Source organism: Conger conger, chromosome 6, assembly GCF_963514075.1.
Source record: "Conger conger chromosome 6, fConCon1.1, whole genome shotgun sequence".
Taxonomy (NCBI): domain Eukaryota; kingdom Metazoa; phylum Chordata; class Actinopteri; order Anguilliformes; family Congridae; genus Conger; species Conger conger.
The window spans coordinates 46,117,068-46,135,367 of record NC_083765.1 but is presented as its reverse complement, the minus strand read 5'-3'; the positions used below and the strand labels follow the sequence as shown (position 1 = coordinate 46,135,367).

At 46.6% G+C, this 18,300-nt stretch overlaps 1 protein-coding gene across 3 annotated transcripts in view; it reads left to right on the top strand.

The window, feature by feature from the left end:
- dok7b (docking protein 7b) overlaps positions 1–18,300 on the top strand; it is a 37,244-nt gene that overhangs the window by 2,437 nt on the left and 16,507 nt on the right. For all 3 annotated transcript variants that reach the window (XM_061245559.1, XM_061245558.1, XM_061245557.1), the window contains exons 3-7: positions 115–345; positions 3,536–3,736; positions 8,986–9,105; positions 14,411–14,518; positions 16,222–16,982. In XM_061245559.1, the coding sequence (XP_061101543.1) occupies positions 115–345; positions 3,536–3,736; positions 8,986–9,105; positions 14,411–14,518; positions 16,222–16,982 (1,421 nt within the window). The remainder of the gene's footprint in view (positions 1–114; positions 346–3,535; positions 3,737–8,985; positions 9,106–14,410; positions 14,519–16,221; positions 16,983–18,300) is intronic.

The following is an 18,300-nucleotide window of genomic DNA, read 5'->3' as shown; positions in this document are numbered from 1 at the left end:
TCGCAGTGCAGGAGCCAAGATGGCGCCGCGCACACGTGAACCGTAAACAGTGTCCGCGGCGCGTATGAGGAGAAAGGGCAAAGGTTTATGTGTGCGTGCCTGCTTGCTCTTCAGACTGCCTACTGCTCCTGGCCTACAAGGACAAGGCAGATAAAGCCAAAGGCCACAAGGAGAGGAGCAGCGTCACGCTGGAGGACATCTATGGCCTGGAGCCCATTGTGTCGTACGAGGGACTCCCCTACACCCTGGCCATCCTGTGCCTGTCTCAGCCCGTGATGCTGGGGTTTGAGAGCCGGGACTCCCTGCTGGCTTGGGATGCCCGGATACGCTACAGCCTTGGGGAAGGTAACCTTCAGACGTGTTTTGTGTTTGACTTTCCCCGTTCACGCCCCCTCCTTCTCTGTCCCACGTTGCCTCCCTAACCCCGGCTGCCAGGCCGGAATGCCTGCTCTGTGTACGCTTTTACTGAGGGGTCAAAGGTCAGCTCTCTCTGGAATATGATACCTACTGTACGATGCAGAAAGGAAAAACACACTCAGAAGGGAACCTGAAGCACTCTTCCTCTGTTCCCCATGGGGGTGTGATGTTTTGTGTTTCTGGTTGTACGTTTTGGCGGTACTGTCCTGCTTGTTAGACACACGCAAGTCGCTGAAGAACAGTGGGGAAACTGGGGGAAGGGCATGAGGGTGTCTCATTTCACTAACCCCCCCAATTTCACACAGACCTATTCTCTCTCACTCTCTCCCTGCATCCCTCCTCCGTCCTCCCTCTCTCACTCCCTCCTCCCCTCCCTTCTGCTCTCCCACCTTGCTTTCTAAGTCCCTATCTCCCACCCGTCTCTGTCTCTCCCTCTCTCCCATCTCCCCCTGTCACTCTCTCCCTCCATCCCTCCCTCAGTCCTTCTCTCACTCTCTCTCCCTCTATCCCTCTCTCCCTCCTCCCTCTCTGCATCTCCCTCCATCCCTCTCTCAGTCTCTCCCTCTATCCCTCTCTCAGTCTCTCCCTCCATCCCTCTCTCAGTCTCTCCCTCTATCCCTCTCTCAGTCTCTCCCTCCATCCCTCTCTCAGTCTCTCCCTCTATCCCTCTCTCAGTCTCTCCCTCTACCGCTCTCTCAGTCTCTCCCTCCATCCCTCTCTCTCCCTCTCCCTCTATCCCTCTCTCACTGAGCGTGCTCTCTCCAGTGGTGGCTGGGTGCCGAGTGCGTGTGCCCCCTGTTCTCAGGTCTCAGGTCTCAGGTCTCACTGCAGCATGCCGCATGGCGTTCCGTGTGGCGCAACACCCAGCCCGGGGTGGGGGGAGGGCGGGAGGAGGTTAATTATGGTCTCCCAGGCGTCAGACATCTGACCGTATCTCAGAGCTTTAGATCTGAAGCTCATGGCCGTGGCCACAGTAAAACAGACTTCTGGTTACGCACTACTTTTTAAAGACAAACAAAATCGGCAAAATTTCTGTAATTTTTTTCAAAGTCAGTTAAAATAGCTTGGCATATTAATTCTGAACTAATGTCGGGGAATCTAGGGAATTCAACTTTATTTCATCTTTATTTCTGAGCATAATGCTATGACTGGGGACACAGTTCTGCTGTAGGGTAGTATTGTTTTTGAGACGCGAACATCAGCTGAATTTGCAGCGCTGTGGTTGCAGTGGACGAGTGGACTGCGCCTCTTTATGTTTGATTTGTGGTCTTGTGCCGTCCATTCTCTTTGATGCATCATCCTGCAGTGGGGTGATGACAGGGGTCCCCTGCGGACGGCTGACGAGCTTTTAATATTCCATCAGTCTCCTGGGCTGCAGCTCTGTCTGTCATGTGTCACGACCGTCATGATTTGCATGTGACAGGCAAGCGACGTGTAGCTTTGGGACTCTGAGGTCCAGCAAAACAGGCTCTTCACAGTCTCTCTTTCTCTCTCACACACACACATACACACACACTGTCAGACACACACACGCACACACTCTCAAACACACATACACACACAGACACACACACACACACACACAGACACACACACTCTCTCAAACACACACACACAGACACACACACACACACACACTCTCAAACACACACAAACAAGCAGATATACACACACACGTACACACATACTCACTCTCAAACACACACACACACACACACAGACACACACACTCTGTCAAACACACACACACACACACTCTCTCTCAAACACACACACACAAGCAGATATACACACACACGTACACACATACACGCTCTCAAACACACACACACTCACACACACTCTCTCTCAAACACACACACCCATACAGACACACACACACACACACACACACACACACACAAGCAGATATACACACACATGTACACACACACTCTTTCTCAAATATCTAAAAACACACTCTCTCTCTCAAACACACACACCCACACAGACACACACACACACACAGACAGACAGACAGACAGACACACACACAAGCAGATATACACATACATACAAATACACACTCTTTCTCAAACACACACACACAGATAGGCACACACGCAGACACACACACACACACACACACACACAGACAGACACACACACACACACACACAGATAGACACACACGCACACACACAGTAAAGGCGTGCATTGGGAGTGAGGGAATAGCCAGTGAGCCAGTGGGCCAGCGGCTGTATTTGACTGGTCAATTGTTTACTCCGAATATCTCCCAAATGCGTTCCTTGCTAGCCAGGACCGCGCTGAGAAAAAATCCCTCCAATCCCCTCCCACTCCGTATTCGGCTCTGATGTGAGAAGCGTGGCTTGATTAAACACGCAAAGCCACACAAGCTGCTCACAGGCACAGACATCTGCTAATCAACTTACCAGTCTTTACTCAGCCTCGATAAGAGAGGCACTCCGTTATGTACTTTTTAGCCGAATCATTTTAACGCAGCCGCTTCTGACTCCCGCTCTCTTTGCATGTCTGACTGCAGTAATATTACCTATAACCGAGCGGCATTTACGTTAAAACATGTTAAACATGTTATTTCTGAAGTACTGGTGAGCTTCTTTTCACAACATAACATATTTAGCATCAGGTTTCAGGCCTTTGTTTGTGGTGACCGGTGGTACCCTGTTAGGGGGGAGGGGTGGAGTACTATTCTGAGGGCCCTGACTGACTGGGACCCTCATTGTGCTGTAATTGTGCAGGGATGAGGAGGCCCGGGGTGGGGGGCCCTGAGGGCAGTAACAGCTGTTCATCCGCCATCTCCACAAAGCACTAGGGACTCTGGGTGACATTGGCTCGGGCGGTAAGAGCAGTCAACTGGCAGTCGGAGGGTCGCCCTGGGTGTGTCAAAGTGTCCCTGAGCAAGACATCTAACCCACCAAATGCTCCTGACGAGCTGGTCGGTGCCCTGCATAGCAGCCAATCGCCGTCAGGGTGTGAGTGTATGTTTGAATGGGTGAATGAGAAGCATCAATTGTACAGCGCTTTGGATAAAGGTGCTATATAAATGGCAGCCCTTTACCATTTAGCGTTTACTCTCTCTCGTCCCCCTGGTTCACAGTCCACCGCTTCAGCGTTGGGGTCCAGCCTGGTACCAAGCTGGAGAGCGGCCCGGCGACCCTTCACCTCTGCAACAACCTGCTGGGCATCGCCCGGGACCTCCCCCCGGTCATCGCGGGCCAATGGAAGCTGTCGGACCTGCGGCGATACGGGGCGGTCCCCAACGGCTTCGTGTTCGAGGGCGGCACGCGCTGCGGCTACTGTGAGTCCCCTCGCTTTCGTCTGTGTGTGCTGGGGGGCGGGGTGTGCACCGGCCCATCTATGAATCGATTGAGGAGGCGTAGCTGTCGTGGCCTTGAGCGAGGCATTTAAACCACATTGCCATGGTGAAGACCCAGCCATCTAAATGGATTACATGTAGAAGGCAGCAGGCTGCGCGAGTCACCACGGATACGAAACGGCGCAGGTGTAACGTATGTAACGGTGTCCGCTGGGAGCGGTAGCTATGGCGACCGCCATCTCACAGAGCCCTCCTACATACAATCACAGAGCCGTCACGGCCATCCAGGTCATTTCCTGTTTGATTCAGTGGGTGACTTTGAGGCAGCGTTGAGAGCGAAGTGAGACCCACCCCATTAGTGGGGGAATCCGCTAATCTGCTTCCCTATTGCCTGGAGTCACAGGCGTATGACAGCCAATGAACGTGCTTCACCGTGTACGTTGTTAGCCCGCTTCAAGCTCTTTGCTGGGAGAGTGGGGTGTAAAATAAGCCCGGTTGAACAATGTGAACCCCGTTTTACTATGTACGGGCTGCAGATTGGATAATGTGTCACTGTTTCTGCTCGGGCCAATAATTCATCAAGCAGAGCCTCATACATTGCATTACCGCCCAGGCCTCTGGCTGTTACTGCTTCAGCTCCTGTGGAGTTGAACACGTACTGTATGTGTAGTGTTTAGTGTAATTATAGTGACGCCTATTATTATATCCCATAATGTTCCTTTGTAGCCAGCTATTCATGAGCAATCAGGTGTTTGATTCAGACACATAATGACATGTTGTGCCAAGTATTTATTCATGCTATTTACAGTAGACTACTGTATTTCCTATGCAGCAGTGTTTCTTAAACTATGTGTCGGGACCCAAAATAGGTCATGGTAGTCTATGAGTTTGGTCCTGGAATGAGTCTCTAGTCTGCTAGGCTGTACTAGCATATATAGGACAGATCCCCGAAAGGTAGTACATTTCTAATTGGACTTCCGATACTTACAAGTATTTGTAATTTGGGTCCTGATAATAAGTTTAAGAACCTAGTGCTATGCAGTATTAATGTTTTCAGTGTTTGGTCAAACAGCTGTAAAATAAGTAGTGCAGGAGGTTAGCTTGGCTACTGTGTTTCTTGAGTTTTGGACATGAAAAAGTTTGCTTATAGCTTAGTGCCAGCTGGCTGCATTAAGGCAAGTGGAACAGGAAGTGGTAATTAAAAGAGTTCTTGGCAGCAGTAAATCTTCTGGATGTGTACTTGTCTGTTTTTTTGTTTGCTCAGTGAAGACGAAAAAACACTGCAGTGGAGCCGCTTTGTTCACCAAACTGTCTTGATAGTTTTTTCTCTCAGGAAGGAATACAAAAACATTATATAATATTGTTATCATTTTAGATTTTGCAGTCAGCGAGCTTTCGGACAGATGGCTTTGCTTGTCTGGTTAATACAAATATTTTGAAATGACACAAGCCTAATCTACTTATTTGATCAATTAAAAACAGTCAACAATCTGTTACATTTGTTTTTGTGCTAATGTGCTAATATGTTCACTCTTTAGATGCAGTGTTCTATTATATGAGTGTATTAGTATTTAAAGCATGTATATGTATACAGTACACATCGTGACTAATGTGCACATATTATAATGGGAGAATATGAATATTAGTTATTAATAATTAAATTATTATTAGTATTAATAACCTCCTAAGACTAAGCAATTCATTTTTGTCCACATGAGTCTAATCGCCAGAATCATGCTGAAACCTACATTACTTGAAGAGACATATTTTTAGACGTTTCTATCACAGAACGCACTCATATTAAGACAAAATAATTCAGTATTTAGGCTTTTCAGTCGGGTCACATGACACTAAATTGAGTTTGTTTTTGTGTGCTGACTGACAGCTAAAACCACTTTCTGTCTTGCTCTGTGGTAAATATAGGGCTGCACAATCCCTGGGTCTATCTTTAAGACTGCGTATGATTAAGGAGGAACATCGATCAACAGAAATAACCATAAGAACCCAAGGATTGAATTTCATAATTCAGAAACACACTCTATAAATAAGCACACACATGCCAGTCATTGGGATGGCAAGAATAGCAATTTATTTTTCTTTCCAAATATTTATAAAAAATGGCATTCTATGTATGGTAAGAAAAACTGTACACCTCCTGTGTTATCTTAATAGCGTGTGTGTGAAATACCAAACTAGTTGTTAGTGAGAGAGTGTGCGTGAGCTATGCCTTGGTTTGGCATGGCATGCAGCTGTCTGTCGGTCTGAGAGTTTTACATACAGAGCCTTTTCATCAGTAAGACCTGTATCCACTGATCATATGCTGATTATGATGCCATTCTACAGTCTATCATTAGCTGTGACCAGCTAGGAGATTAGACAGGAAATAAAATCTGATTCTGAAATCAGGGTATTGAGCGCACCGACCTGCTATTGTGTGTGTGAATACATTTGTGTGTGTGCATGAGTACGTGTTTGTGGGGTGTGTGCACGTGGGGTGTTGTCAGGGAAGGCATAATGTAAGTTCAGTGTCGGTCAGCCTGTTCAAGGGGCATGATGTGTCCAACCCCAAACTCCGCCCAGACCCACCCAGTTCCGCCAAGTTCCTGCAGGAAGACAGACGTGAGCGGACTCAGGGGACTGACATTACTGACGCACACTGAGCCTCAGCTCAAAGCCCTGCCAGGGTGTCCCTCTGACAGACAGCTCCTGTAGAACAGACCCTGTCCCTCTGTCCCTCTGACAGACAGCTCCTGCAGAACAGACCCTGTCCCTCTGACAGACAGCTCCTGCAGAACAGACCCTGTCCCTCTGATGGACAGCTCCTGTAGAACAGACCGGGACTGATGGCCTCTCAGTGACTCATTTCCGGCAGGTTCTGCTGCTGTGGCTGGCCACGTACACAGCTGTCAGGCTGACTGATCCTGACGAAAACAGGATTATTTTTCCTGGCCGCTGTTGACTCTGACTGGGTTAGTGCTGGTTTAGGCAGGGTACCCTGGGAAGCATACTGTGACCAATTATTCATGAATTGTGCTGTATTAATAAAATATGATTGATTGACTGATGCACAGTATTGGCCTTGACCAAAGCCTTGACATAAAGGCTTATCTTCAGTGCCATATATTCTAAATACCTACAAGTTTTCAGGCATAACATTTATATTCCTCCGGATTGTCCTGCATATCTTAAGGACTGCATATTTTGCCAGTGGTCTTATTATAGTTAGATCCCTTGATTTTTACACGACACATTTAATTCTGCATAAATATCTTTATTTTAAATCCATCCGTAAAGTGTTTTTCATACTTTTATTTTAGTCCTGTCTATGTATTAAGGCTTGTCATACATTTGACAGGTTTGTGTGACCTACAGTGATTGTCCTCTTCGCTGCCCCTAATCCTTAATCCTAAGAATGTGTGCAGAGGCTGTTTGTAAACCATAATGCTTTGGGATTTTTGCCCACTGTGTTTGTGTTTCAAATCGGTTTACCCACAGATAATTGAAACCGTTATAAATGAGTGCACTTTGAATTACTTTGCTAATCCACGGTATTTACTTTATGCTTTAATTTTGTATTTTGTGTGTTGTGTATGCTTGTATATTTGAACGTGCTTCCGTGCAAGTGCTTCCGTGTGTGTGCGTGCAAGTTTACGTGTGTGTTTAAATATATGTGTGTGTGTGTGTTTGTATGTGTGTGCGTGCACGGTTGTGTGTGTGTGCATGCTTGTGTCTGTGCATGTGTCTGTGTACCTGAATGCACTACCTTCAGTAAAACACATTTCAGCTGCACACAATTTAAAAGTACGCTTTTTGAAAAAAAACTACAGCTTTGAGCTACTCCTCAAAGGGTTAAATCAGTCCTGATGAGGGGGAGGAAGGAAAACCAGCAGCACTACTGGCCGTAAGGGACAGATTTGAGTGTCCCTGTGTTAGTAAGACCTTTCTGGTCTGACTTGACCATGCAGGAAGGCCTCGAAAGGACGTTATACATTTGGAAACAGAGGACGACTGTTGTTTGAATGATCCCGCTTGGCTCACAAAGCCAGTAATCCATGACAAAACAACTAACGTTTAAACATTAAATCATTTTGTGTGGTCATTTTGAGGACATCATATACACTCATATACACAGTGATCACTTTATTAGGTAGACCTGTACACCAGCTTGTTTATTTAATAAGCCAATCATGTTGCAGCAACTGAATGCATAAAAGTATTCAGACGTGGTCAAGAGGTTCAGCTATTTTTCAGACCAAATGTCAGAATGGGGAAGAAATGTGATCTAAGTGACTTTGACCATGGAATGATTGTTGGTGGTTTAAGTATCTCAGAAACTGCTGATCTCCTGGGGTTTTCAAGCACAATATCTCTAGACTTTGCATAGAAAGGTGTGAAAAACAAAAAAACATTTATTGGTGTCATAACCAGCACAATGCCCTGTGGCCATATTCTCCTCTCGCAGACAGCTGGGCCGGTTACCTGTATGTCTCCTGGTGTGTTTCTATATTGCACCCCAGTGCACATTCAGCTAATTTCACTTATCTTTCCTCACTGATTATGTCCTCAGCAGCTGTCTTAGCAGATACACGGCTCTGTTCTGAAGGGTACGATGGCTCTGGCTTCAAAACTCCCTGAATGCTGTGGAACCTGACCTGCTCCCCCACGTCTCTCTTCAAAAAGAGACTTAGATTTCAGTGATACTTCCTGCTTAAATAAATGTATTAAATCAGTTTTCTAAAATCAATTAAAAAGAGCATTTGGGGGTAGAGGGGGTCAGGGCTGTGACTCTTCTCTGATGGACTAATATATTTGTTTTCTCTCTTCTCTCTCTCCCCCTGTCTTTCTCCCCCTCTGTCCCCTCTCTCTCTCTCTCTCTCTCACATGCTCTCTCTCCCCCTCTCCCCCCTCTCTCTCTCTCTCTCCCTCCCCCCTCTCTCTCTCTCCCTCTCCACCCTCTCTCTTTCCCCCCCTCCCCTCCTCCCTCTCTCTCTCCCTCCCTCCCCCCCCTCTCTCCCCCCCTCTCTCTCTCCCTCTCCCCCCTCTCTCTCCCCCCCCTCTCTCTCCCTCTCCCCCCTCTCTCTCTCTCCCACTCCCCCCTCTCTCTCCCCCCCTCTCTCTCCCTCTCCCCCCCCTCTCTCTCTCTCTCTCCCCCCTCTCTCTCTCTCTCCCACTCCCCCCCTCTCTCTCCCCCCCCCTCTCTCTCTCTCTCTCCCTCTCTCTCTCCCTCACAGGGGCTGGAGTCTTCTTTCTGTCTTGCAGTGAGGGGGAGCAGATCAGCTTTCTGTTTGACTGCATCGTGCGCGGCATCTCGCCCACCCGAGGCCCGTTCGGCCTGCGCCCGTCTCTGCCAGGTTAATATGGGAAGTCTAACGTGTCATTTCTGGCCGCAGTTCTTCACTGCGACCGTCATTACAGGCACAGCTGCGATGATGCGCTGCAGCCTGGGTGTCGTGTGGGGCATTACTCCGGTTATCTCGCCCCTCTAAATGAATGTACTTTTCCATTCATCTAATCTTCACCAGGCACCATTCATAAGGAACCCACGTTCCCAGGGGAAGCTATTGCTTGATGCACGGCTGAAGTTGTAATGGATAATGAAAGGTGGCCAATCGCCAGTAGTATTTATTTACAAATGTTATTGGAAAAAAGCTTTGCTAGGCAGGCTGGCAGAAATGTGGATATTTTTTTGCAGTTAAATCAAGTCTTCTGGCAGGAGCCTTTTAGAAATGGAATATCTAAGTATTCATAAGTAATTTAAACTGCTGAATAGCCAGGTTGGCATTGAGGATAAGCATACTGAGGTGTGAAATGAATCTTCATATTTTGATATCATGAATTAACCAAGGTCCACACATAAGATTTTCTTGGGCTTGCTTTCTTGGTTTCTCTCCTTAGCTCTGTCCTGATACAAATGTCTGGCTGCCCAGCAACAACATGAATGTTAAAACATATTGAAATATAATAACATTGTTATATATGTGGGAATATGTAGGTTTAGTTGCTTTTATTTCATGATATACAGATGATGCTTTCATGCGCATGTCATAACTGCATGTAATGTTTTATGACAGAAAAGGGCATCTGTCATCCATCATTTTGATGCCCATTTTCACAAGATAATCAAATATTAATCCCTTTTTATTAGAAAGCATTAATTTTCTGCAATAATTTGTACAGGTATATGGAACAAGATTAAGTTGTCAAGAGGTCTGTTATTTATAAAAAGATTAAAGTTAAGGGCTTTCTTCAACATCATTTTGTTAACAAATACCTTAACGAATTATGGCATGGCCCCTCAGTTGTATTAAGCAACTACACATTTCATTTAGAAGCCCTATACCTGCACCTAAATACTGGCACATTGGATTTAAACCATCAGTATTTTCTCAAATTGGCACCCTGAGAAGAAAATAAAAATCTGGACGAGAAGTAACTTTTTTCCACACAATTCACAGTCAATTAAAAAAGTTCAGCTCAAGCTTGGCCAAACTTTAGCAGAACTAGCCACTGGCATAAACACTATGTAATGTTGTTTAAGGCCACAACCACCTTCCCTGGGCCACACAATACATGTGTTTTTATTTCTTGGGACACATTTTAATGGGCTACATTCTTCAGCCGGCTTTACCGTTTAGTGGTATGATTGAACCATTTCTAGAGCAGGTGTTTTTGGAATGTCCCAAAATTTCTTTCACTTACCAGGAGTGATCAGCATTAATCAACATTCTACTAGTCATATATTTGTGACCTGAAATATGTGGGTTAAAATGTAACATAAAATGTAATAATATAGTAATGAGCTAAGCTGAGCTGAGTTCATCTTCTTCCCCACAGAACCACAGTTTGAGGTATGACTGTCATTATTGTTGTTGACATGGGTGCACTATTTTATATTTAACGATTTTCTCAGTGGGTTTGTTTTTCATCAGCAAACCTGCACGGCGTATTTTGGTTCTGTTTCAGTTGAATGATGTGGATAGTTTGGAATCCCTATTATTTCAGCATTAATGAGTTTGAAATTCTTGTATTATGGGCTGACTAAATTTATTGGCATGCCGTCACAGGACTTTTCCGATGCCTCATGGGAAAGCAGCAGTGTCAGGGCGTTGGCATGCAGTCAGAAGGGCCTGTGCTCAAGTGACCTCTGACCCTGAGGATGACCTTGGCTTACAGGAGAATGTCACTTGCGTGCTGTCTGTGAGCTGTGGTCAGGGGCGGTGCTTCACATGCTGAAATTAGGCAGGCATCCAGGCTCAGGGGCTGCCTTCATCCCGGTATTGTAGCATAATTAGCAGTTCTAAGAAGGCCGGGTTTGGCGTGAGAAGGTCTTACTCGGGAGGGGAAAGTGACTATGTTTAGTAGTTCGTTGTGGCGCCGGTGTCCTTGAAGTGTGTCTCCCTGACACCTGGGCCAAGGCTGTGACACGCACCTGTCTCGCTCTCGCTGCTGGGGAACACTTTGTTCGCTCACCCCCAGTGATACGGCTGTGGGCTGATCTGAGATGAACTTTGGAGTGCACGGCTTATTGAAATATTTCTCCTCAGAGAAATGCCACATGACGTTTTTCAGTGTCTGGTTAGCTGCTATATATATATTTAATGCAAAGTTCATACAGTGTTTAATTAAGCGAGCTTTTTAAAAGTCAGGAATTCTAGGATCAGTATGATGTTTTAGAGGATGACAATTGATTTATATTCCCCTATGTTGAACAAGCTGAGAGAGTTCATCTTTGCCTGCTTGGGAAATACGTGATACTGAGGTTGTAAAACTTTTGATGTTGCAGCCTTTTCAAACTGAGACATTCGTAGCAGTAAATCTGCTATAATTAGCAGTGGGGTGGGGTGGACAGGGCTACTCCACATAGTGACCAGTGTTGGGTTATGTCCTCCCACCCAGAGCGGTGTTAGCATTCTGCGCTCACTTTTTAGGAAATAACACCCCTGCCCCTGCCCCCCACCTGTCCTGGGTTCTGCATTGTTTTCAGGGAGGTTTGAGTGTTAAAAATGCGTGATGTTTTCCTGGAAAACAGGCCGGTTTCCAGGGCACTATGTGAAACCAGAACCTGGAAGCCTTAAATTCAAGGTCGAGCACAGACTTCGCACCCAAGACGAAGCCTCGCTCGTTTAAAGTGGATGAATGAACAGCTCGCCGGCATCAATATGCAGCGGTTTCATAACATGACAAGTTTGATGAATCTGTGAGTGTAGAGAAAAGCAGAATAATGTCTTATTATCTCATTTATTGCTTTAATTTGTTTTGAATTTGACCTTCTGGGGATTCCTAGGGTCTGTGCAAACCAATTTTGTTTTAAAAAGCTTTAATATGATAATGTGTTAGTTTGGTCGTTTCCCGTAATGATATTTTAGAATGCTCAATACAAACAATCTTTGCTGTAAATGGACTGTGGCCTAGTGGAAATACAGTGTAGCTGCAACAATGTTAGTATTACTTTCGAGAAAAAGAGACCAAAACATTTCTTATTATTTCATGAGATGAGTGGAGAAACAGTTTATCTCAACCCTAGCAAGTACTGTATTGTTTTTGTAAATGTTTTGAAAGTTTTGTTCAAGGTGTTGTTCGTTACTTTAGTAACGAGTACATTCACAGACTTCTTTTAAAGTCATGCAGGTTCCTGTCTTTTACTATACTGTATCATTTGTACTGTTATTAGCATGCCCAGAACTTAATAATGATTGCGATTTGATAAGGTGTTGATGAGCTGTCAATCAAACCCTTGCATTCTGCAGATGTGTTCTCATAAACGCAAAGTAAATACAGTTATCAATGCAAGTTCTTAGTTGAGTTGCACAAATGCCAGAGTGATTTGCATTCTGTTGTGACCTTTTGCTAGTGCTATAAATAAGTGGTACAGTGTTGAACAATCACAGCACCCCCTCCCCCTTGTCAGTGTGGACACTCATCTGCTCATTTTCCCTCCCTTTCCTCAGTCTTTCAATCCCTTCATCTCCCTCCCTCTTATCCCCCTCTCTTCCCTTCTGTTTATTTACCTGCTCACCTGCACATTTAAAGAACTTGATTGGGACATTGTGCTGTTTATGACCCAGTGCGTCCAGAGCATTGAGTCAGTTCAAAGACTGACTGTTTGTAGTCTCTGGGCAGCTTTGAAGAATAAGAGAAATTACTCTCCACTGTCTATCTCTCATTTCCCCCCTCTCATACTTTTTCTCTGTTTCTGTCTACCATACCTCTTTCTGCTTCTCTCTTTTTGTGTTTCTCCTTCATTTATATCTCTGCCGTTGCTAGGAGGACAGACAGCGGCTGTTGTTTATGAAGCAGGAAACCTGCACTCACACTGTCAATTATTTCAGAGGAGAATAATAACAGCACTGCTCTTTTCCCTACTGATGTAGTGCTATTGTCAGGATACACACACACTCTAACAAACACATGCACACACTCTAACAAACACATGCACACACTCTAACACACATATACCCCCATGCATACACATACGCACACACACACACACTCATGCATGCACATACGCACACACACACACACACACACACACAACTATGCACACACTTATGCATGCAGACTCAGAGACACACACATACACACACAGATGCGCACAGTGTACGTACACAAGATATGTCTGTGTGCGCCTGTTTGTGTGTGTGCGTGTGTGTGTGTAATGAGCTATTGCAACACCACTCATCTGTCTACGCAGTTCATTGCCTCTAGACTTCCTTTGGCTTCGGAATCACAGTAGCAGCTGTGAGCTGTGAGTGAGATAGAGGAAATGTAAGTGTCTCCTGCCACTGGCCTTCTCTCCACAGATCAGTGGATATTCTGTAGTACATCCGCTGTGCTGCAGTGTACCACTGTAAGGCATCAACAAATCAAAGTGAGGAGAAGAGAGGAGACATGCTTTCTGTCTGCGCTATCTACAGAGAGACAGAGTTTTTGTGGTTTTCTGCCTGTAGTTTCTGACAATTATGAAGTGGCAAAGCGCTACGGCCTTTAAAGGCATTGCGTTTTGTTCAGCGAGAAAAACAAACCAGGGGGGTGTGTTCAACTCTCCAAACACCCTGAGGAAGCGGCACCTCGCACACTCATTTGTAAGTGTTAGGGATTTGTGAGAGAACACTCTCTCTGGGATTCATTGTAAAGCAGTGGTATTTTCAGGCAGCGTGAGCTGGAGATGAGCCTGCAGTTTGATGCGCGTGGTGAATGCTTTCTGTGAGGTCCGAGAAGTGGGATGTCAGTGCTGTGAGGTCTTAGGCCGTGTCCGAATGAGCCTCCTAACTACTGCATCCTCAATGTGTGTACTGTTTAGTAAGCATACTGCATACTTTAGTGGGTATGTTTTAGTGTGCGATGGCCAGTATATTAAAAAAAAACAAACCCATCCATGCTATTTTCCAGCTGTACTGTGGAAGTGACATAAGACACCCTTGCGAGGTCATGCTCGCATGTGGGACATGGACATAATGAATATATCACCCTGGGATTGATGTACACTTCATTAGACAGCGTGGTCATCTGGTATGCTCAGCAGCACTGGTAGCGGCCTGGCTGTAGTTGTGGCTCAGTGGCTGTAGTTGTGGCCCAGTGGCTGTAGTTGTGGCTCAGTGGCTGTAGTTGTTTTCCTGTTTGTGGTCCGGTGGCTCAGTGTTGTGCACTCTGTTCCAGACCCCAGCGCCGACCCCGCGCTGGCAGAGCAGAGGCTGAATCTGGAGGCCCAGGAGCTGGAGAAACGCCTCAGCATGCTGTCCCACTGCAGCCGCCAGAGCAGCTCAGGTGACCCGCCTTCAGCCCCCACCAAAAGCAGCTCCGCCCTTTTTCATCCGGCTTTGCTTTGCAGTGTAAACCTGTATTTTCCTTTGTTTTTGGTGAAGTGATTTAAATACTGTTGTCTGATCTACTCGCAACACTAGCTAGCAGCTACTATCGAATGTTTAGTCTCATTCTTTTCAACCCCTGAGTAGGGATCAGCTTTGTCACTCCCCGACTTTAAAAAAGCTTATGTTAATCTGGACTGTATGAAAGGCAATATACTGTTCCTTTATTTAAATAATATTCATTAAGTCTACACACTGTATCTCCTCCGTTTATGCCTGGGTGCCGCTGTCTGGCGTAAGTTCAGAAGCCCAATATTTCTTTAAAAAACGTCTCTTGATTAAAATTCTTTTCACTTTGGGGTTGGAAATGAAAAAGCCAGAGCTCAAGTCAACCTTGAGAAAGTTCCGGCGATTGTGAACATCCAGTGCGCTCTGTGGCATTTTTAATTAAAAAGCGGAACCTGGCCCGGGGGCTTCTCGACGGCGCTCGGGCGGTAGAATATTCCGGGCGCTGTTGTTTTTGTGCTCAGGGGGGGGCGGTTCTGCAGCCCCACAGCGGCTGTCCAATGGCAGGTACAGCAGTGGCTATTTATACGATTTACTACAGTCCTATGAATGCCCTGCATATGTATGTAATGCATGCAGGGCTTATCGCCTGGGGTCCTGAGGTCTCACAGAGCAGGCACTCTGTCTGCTGCTATGTGCACATATGATCGTTTGAATGAAGAGTTTTATTCTTCCTTCTGCATTTACTCGCTACGTGCTTTTATCTTTTAGTCATGTGTAATCATGCATCTGTAAGCAGTGCGCCAACCGAGGTCGTTTTTTTACCCTGCTATCTGTATAGGAAAGCATACACAACCAAAATGTGGTAAACAGTTTTCTTCTTCACGGTTTATTGTTCTTATAAAGTGTGAAACTACCATTTTAAATGGGTTGCAATTGCAAGAATGATTTATTTTATGGACATTCTTTATGATATAATAGGATATGTATTAAAGGTTCAATAGGTAAGATTTTTGTGTTAAAACATTGTTACAAGACCATTGTAAATCCCTTCCTATCATTGAAAAAGGCTCACTGACATGTTGACTCACCCTCTGCCTGTGTTTATTGTCCTTAAATTCAGGTTTATAAAACCGACACTCTAACATAATAATTCAAGCTGGTTGAAAATTGTTTCTAATTGCCACAGCCAATGGTGTGGGGAGGCTTATTCTTATGAAAAAAAGAATAAACCTTGACCACCAACAAGGTTTACCAGCAAGCGATCCTTAGATTCTACATCTCTTGTGGTTAAACCAAAGAAAAACATCAGCACGTTCACAGACAAGGGGAGGGATAAACAGTGTTGTGGTTTGAGGGTGTTTGTTGCTGCAATTCCTCTCTTGACCATTATGAGTCCAAAATGACCTATCGAACCTTTAATAATCTCACTTGTAATTCTGTCTACCACAGTTCAGCAAGGTTTCTTTTTGTGTAGCTTTCAGTGAATGTGCAAATTGAAGTGAAGCAAATTGAGGGTTAGGGTCAATGTCTTAAGAACAGAATCTGCTGACGCGGATACAACACACAAGGGTGCTGATCATAGCAGTGTTTTTCTAGCCAGGAGTCTTCCTGCAGAGCTGTGCTAATTTGCACATTTCTCCTGCTTTCTCTCAGCCTCCACATACAGCTACGGCACCTCAGTTACCGGGGACGACCGGAGCATCTCCAGCTCCTCCTCCGAGGCCAGCCAATCAGACACCAGCATCGGGAGCCGCCTTACCATGTGGGCGGAGCCTGTGATGAGCCCCGCCCCAGCAGAGTCCCTGGGCCCGCCTCCAGGCAGGGGCGCGCTGCACGGCGAGGAGAAGCTGTACGCCGCGGGTGTGGGCGGAGCCAGAGTGCCGGCCAAGCCCCCTCGCTCCAGGAGGCTGCAGGAGATTGGCCGGCAGAGCTCCTCGGACAGCGGCATCGCCACAGGGAGCCACTCCTCCTACACCGGAAGCTTCTCCTCCTATGCAGGCAGCATCGACACCTCCCAGGGGGATGAGTTTGGGTCCCTGCTCAGCCTGCCGCCCAGCCACGCCCCCTCCGACCAGGGCCCCTGCAGCTGCCCCGCCCCTGAAGACCCCGGGGCCGAATACCAGGCCCCCGCCGCCCTCCGACAGCTCTACGACACGCCCAGGAGCCTGTTCCAGGGCCCGCCCCCAAAGGACCAGGCCTCTCTCCCATCATCCCGCCCCCCGGGGGGCGGAGCATGGGGCGGGGCCAGCACAGACTCTATTCCTAAGTGGCCAGCCCCACAGAGTCAGGGGCAGGCTTCGGACTGCCCGATTGGCCAGACGGCTCCCTCTGCTGACCTCAGCGGGATCTGCAGCCCCCAGCCCGGGATCCCCAGGCCCCTGTTTGAGGCCTGCCCCGTGTGCGGTGGACTGAAGGTACCCCCTGCTGTTCTTGTCGTTGCAGTCCATATAACTGCAGTTCTGAAAATTAGGGTTAAATTCTCTTTCTATTTTTTCTTATACTTAATGCTGATAATTTAAAATAATCTTCCCAAATTCTTTTGCAAGCAGCCAAATGACAAATGATGACAAAAAGCTAACAGAACCAGCACATTTGAGTTAATTAAAAATCCCCACTGCCATCAAAGCCAAATTGGGCAAACTGCATACTTTGCTGCACTAGAGTCTAATTCCAGAAGCTTCTGTTTGGGTCTGCAGACTGCACTGCATGAGAGAGTAATTTTTAAGCCAGACTGATAAAACCAAATGAGCAATGTTTTTCTTGGATAAAAAGAGACTGTTCTCTAGTTTTTTATTGCTTTTTCTATATTCAGCTTTTAAAAAAATATCTTTTGGTTGGGTTTCCTGACAATTTCTCATTCGATTTAAACAGTGTTGGGCTGGGGAGGGATATTACAAGTGTATTGTCTGTACTTTTTTCACACTATTTCTTGCTTTTTCATGCAACACTCCTTAAAGAGCCTTGCTTTCCCCGTGGCCTGTGGGTCGTGAGGGTGACTGGTGCGGTTGAGGCCTGGTCTGCTCGTGACGCTGCTGAGTACGGAATAGCAGAAACGTGAAGCTCGACAGCTTGCCTCGTCCACGGCTCATCTGCAGCGTCACTTCCCCCGACGGTTAAAACTCCGCAGCAGCTGGGGCGGCGATGCCGACCTGTTCCTCCTTCAAAGGCCGCTTCGTTTCCGGAAGCGCCAGTGCCTCACCCTGTCCTGAGCGATTAGGGCTGGCGGTGGCATCGCGGTGGGGCGAGTCTCGGAGACGGATGCCTCCCCGTCCCGGCTGCTCACGTACTGGCACACTGCCTCGTTAATCTCCTGCACTGCAGTCGTGTCACATTCGCTGCTAATGGGGCCCTGGGGCGCGATTCAGGACATGTGCTTTTTAACCTCCTGAGCTAGCTCTCGACATTCACATGCGAGGACATTGTATGGCCGAGCACAGGCCATGAACAGGAAGTGAAGTCACATCTCATCACACTTTGGTGCTCTTCTTCCTTTCACTTTGAAGTCAATGAAATGTGCTGCGTTAAAGTCTGTTATTATTCCTTTTCTTATTTATTATTATTAACCTGTTCAATGGGTTCTCTCAGCCCTTCTCCTCTTGCGATGTGATTGGATAGTCTCCCAGCAGAGGTGTGTGGTTGTCAGGGCTTCCAGAGGACTACAGTGTCCATGGCAACTTTAGCAGAACCATCACTGGAGTTGGCTTGTGGTTGGGTGGCAGAGACAGATGATGC